The 4,249-nt window shown below is 36.9% G+C and overlaps 1 protein-coding gene across 6 annotated transcripts in view; it reads right to left on the bottom strand.

Moving 5' to 3' along the window:
• The window catches only part of RXFP1 (relaxin/insulin-like family peptide receptor 1), a 139,919-nt gene extending 136,615 nt beyond the window's left edge, over positions 1 to 3,304 (bottom strand). For 4 of the 6 annotated variants that reach the window (XM_011970515.1, XM_011970510.1, XM_011970512.1 and 1 more), the window contains exon 1: positions 2,992 to 3,304. Coding sequence is in view for 3 of the 6 variants with exons in the window: in XM_011970510.1 (XP_011825900.1) it covers positions 2,992 to 3,106 (115 nt within the window). In the remaining 3 variants the exon portion in view is untranslated. The remainder of the gene's footprint in view (positions 1 to 2,991) is intronic. The other 2 variants (XM_011970514.1, XM_011970513.1) reach the window with 1 other exon arrangement.
• Between the last annotated feature and the right edge of the window lie 945 nt (positions 3,305 to 4,249).

Genomic DNA, 4,249 nt, shown 5'->3' with positions numbered 1-4,249 from the left:
GGCGCCTGTAATCCCAGCTACCCACGAGGCTGAGGCAGGAGAATGGCGTAAACCCGGGAGGCGGAGCTTGCAGTGAGCTGAGATCCGGCCACTGCACTCCAGCCTCGGCGACAGAGCGAGACTGTGTCTCAAAAAAAAAAAACAAAAACAAAAACAAAAAAAACCCAAAGAATTGTTTTGCTTAGTGAAATCATTTAAGAAATAACAAAGCATTGTCTGATAATAACTTAAAATACAAGTTGTCCTGGGGATTGCTTTTTAATTATGAATTTTGAAATAATTACATACTTACAAGAAGTTGAAAAAATAGTATAGAGAGGTCCTATACAGCTTTCACCCAGCTTTCCTTAATCTTACATAGTTTTAGTACATTACAAAACTAAAAAATTAACATTGGCACAATACGATTTATTAGACTATGGACAGAAGGATTTTTAAAGAGTGAAAAATTCTTAAGGCTAAAAGGAAATCTTTTCTAAGTCTTAATGTCACCTCTGTTTGTGTGGGCCTCAATTTTTGCACTTGTCTTATTGAATTGAATTTTAGATCAACTTGCGGTCTTCTCCATTCTATCCCTTCAGAGCAGGGACCATACTTACTTTAATAAGACAGGTGAATAAAGCATGGTCACGCTCTGGCATGCATAAGTATTTTTGGTTGAAAGGATGACTAATAGTTGCTTACGTCTGTAACGGGCTTCATAGTTTTCAAAGCCCATTTATACACATTATGGCTACTGAGAATTATCATGGTCTAGGGGAGAGAGCACGGGCTTTGAAAGCATTCCAATCTTGGCATTTATTAGCTCGAGTCTTGTGACAAGGCACTGAATGTCCTACCTCGTGTGCTTAATTGTATCCACATAATAGAGTTGTTGTGAAGATTCAGGAGGTAATTTTTGTAACAAAGAACGGAACACAGGAGGTCTGAGAGGTAGACAGGGTAAAGGATTTGATTGCCATTTCACATGCTCAGAAGAGGTAAATCATTTGCTGAAAACCATAGAACTGGTACATGGTAGTGCAGCTAAGCATCTTAGGTTAGGTGTCTTCCATGATATCACATCGCCTTTCCCATAACAGGAAAGTGGATATAAAAACAAAATAAAACAAAACAAACACACGGAGAAACAACCACCATGGGGCATTTACAGAGGTTTAAGAATTTGTTCTTATGCGTGGTTGTTGATTTCCGTTGCTGTGTGCCCAGGAAATTCTCACTTACGTGAAGCCTGGGTGAGGGGCTAAACTCAAGGTGAACCCTGGCTGTGGGTGCTATTTCAGGGGGTCCCTGACAAGTGTTCCCCCACCCTAACATGCAGTTAACACCATGTAGCCAGGAATTGGCTTGCCAAACTTTGCTGCAAATGTTTATGCCCTCATTTCCTGGGGAAGGCGTGGAAGGATGAGAACTTGGAGCTCTCAACTTACACTACATTCCCAAATTTTCTTTTGAATCAAAAGAGAAGTTAAATTTAAAGAGACAGAGGGTTTTGGCATCATCATGACCACCATCATTATTATTCCCTGCTCATGAAAATAATTATTAACAAAAACATACATGTAAACGTGGAATTTTTTTCCTAACCTGAAATGACTGGTAACACAGTGGTCAAAATTGCTTCTCAACCTGCCCTAAACACCTTATATATACCCTTAAATTCTTTATACTAGAATGACTATTCTGGAAATATTCCTCTGGCTTATTTAATCTATTCACTTCATTGAAATGGAAAAGGGATGGTAAAATATGGTATTATTTTTTGAAGCTGTTGGCCACAAATGTCAAAAGCTCTGGTAGTTTAAACATGGAATTATAATTAGAAACATTACATTTTTAGTGGTGGTTTGCAATTTATTGTTTTCCCTTCAGTTAAAAAATAGGAATGTCAGTAATCAAGATTAGAGATGGAGAAAGCTAGGACTAGAATATTTCCCTGGGATTCTGAATAGTTTCTGTGGTTTTGATGCCATCCTTTAATTTTAACTCTAGATGAGATGGAGTAGAGGGAAGGAGGAAAGAAGGAGAAAAAGGAAAATATAATCACTTTGACACATTGCAATTGGGAGAGTCAGGATTGAAAGTTACCCTGAGACATTCCTTAATAGAAGAGCTCAGAGTTAACAAAACTTATGCAAACTTTTAAGAGACAGAACTATAAAAAGGCTTGTTAACTTCTCAATTAGTGAAAGCCCACATTCCCGGAATCATAAAGGACTAAAGATACCCAGAAAGTTTTGTTCTTGGTTTGGCTTTGACTTTTTCATATTTATTACCTAAGAAACAAAAACATTTTATTTCTATGTACATACTATAATTCAAATGGAGCTTAACACACAACAGCTGTTTCCCTTGAATTTAAAAAAGATTTTCTGAAAAATAAACCATAGCACACATAGAGAAAACAAAATTTGTCCTTATAGTAAAAATAACATGCTCACTTGGAGCTTCTTTTGTGCCTATGTTTTTCATTGCTTTGTGCTTTCCCTTGTTTTTCTTTCAAGGAACAGTGATAAATCTTGCTAAATAAAAAGAGTTTTAAGAATGCATCTCCCTGCCCAGAAGCACACCTATGATAGCAAATCACAAAGGATAAGGGCGAGAGAGCATTACAATTACACAGAAACTGGCACAAATGTGAGGACTTTCCTAGGATTTTTCAATGAACATATTCCTTGAATACAGTTTAAGAATCACTACTCTTTAAACATTATAATGTTGCTTATAATATCAATTATATGAATTGGTTATTATGAAGCCTAGGTTTACATGGCACATCAGTCTTGCTTCACTATTGACTATGATAAGATATTACAGTTTTTAATACAAATACCAGACATTTACTAAGAAGAACAATTCTGAAGTGAGATTACAATTGTATCAGTAAATGCATTTTATCTTAAAAGCATAAATATAAGGAATAAACATTTGTGCTTGCGGTTATTCCACAAAATACTAAGGTATACAAAATTAGATACTGAGCATACTTACAATATTTTCCAATAATTAAGATGTAGAAGAAGACAGGACCAGATGTCATTTCCTTCTCTCTGAGCAACTGATTAATGAAAGTGAACAAAATTTGGTCTTGGTTTCTGAATCGCATACAGCTCACGGTGGTTGTGTGCTATTTCTGTCTGCAATCTTAGCAGCTACAAAGCAGTCCCCCCTCCTTCCACTCCCATTTCCTTTCTCTGTCTCTTTCCATTCCCTCTTTTTTTCTTTCCTCCTTTCTATTCTCAGGATCTCTCCTCCCCGCCCTCCTTCTCTAAATGTCCTAATCTCCTCCTTTACACATATGCACGCGTGTGCATGCACACACACACACACACAGCTGAGCAGCAATAAAGTTTCAGAGAACACACAGGATATCTACAAACGAGGGTGTATACAAACTCTGAGAAATGTCTGAACTGATCAAAGATACACTACCAGAAAGAAATTGAGCTAGAGATATCTCATAAGCAAAAACATATTTTTTCCCCTTGTGACATAGGACTAGGAAAAGAATGGAATTACACAGGGCAAAATGCCTTTGTGGAATTAACTATGGGGTAGGAATTAAAGTGTAACTACAGCAATCGTTTATAAACTGTTTGAGTTTGGGAATTCGAACAATAGGATATTGTTGAAAGAAGAATACAAAGGAATAAAACAACAACTTAAAATCCTTTTGAACTTGTGAATTTTGCTACAATGGAGACCATGACATGTTACTGGATGTCCTGGAGCAAAGCCGGCCTGGGTTTAAATTATAGGTCCCCTGTGACTTTAGAGTTATGCAGGTGCTGACTCTTGGCTGAGCCTTGCTTTTCTGGAGCAAAATATGTACGCAACAAGGTAGCTCTGATGGCCAGCACAGGGCATAGTGAGGGGTGTAGGTCCTACTGCATTACAGGTGATTATTAAGTGTCAGTCATTCATATGGTGATTTTTATTATTTGACCAGTTAGGGAAAAAGTATGAAAATGCAATGAACATTTCTGTAGACTGCATTTTCTTTTCACCAGACTGGGTCATTCTTATTTTGCAATCTGCTGATGAATTTCTGGAACAAATGAGTAGTGGCTCTTTGACATGAGGAATTTATTTTTGAGGTTAATGCTCCCTACTTGTAGATATACAAGTAGAATCTGCTTGGATTACATATCTGTACATCATTGACTTCAATATAATAAGCCTATTTCTAAATAAGGGCTAAAAGGTTATACTAACACTGCTTCCTCTCCCCATAAATATAATTAATTCC

Source organism: Mandrillus leucophaeus, unplaced genomic scaffold (genome assembly GCF_000951045.1).
Source record: "Mandrillus leucophaeus isolate KB7577 unplaced genomic scaffold, Mleu.le_1.0 Scaffold95, whole genome shotgun sequence".
NCBI classification, from domain to species: domain Eukaryota; kingdom Metazoa; phylum Chordata; class Mammalia; order Primates; family Cercopithecidae; genus Mandrillus; species Mandrillus leucophaeus.
The sequence above is the reverse complement of the archived record's forward strand: the minus strand, read 5'-3'. Positions and strand labels throughout refer to the sequence as shown.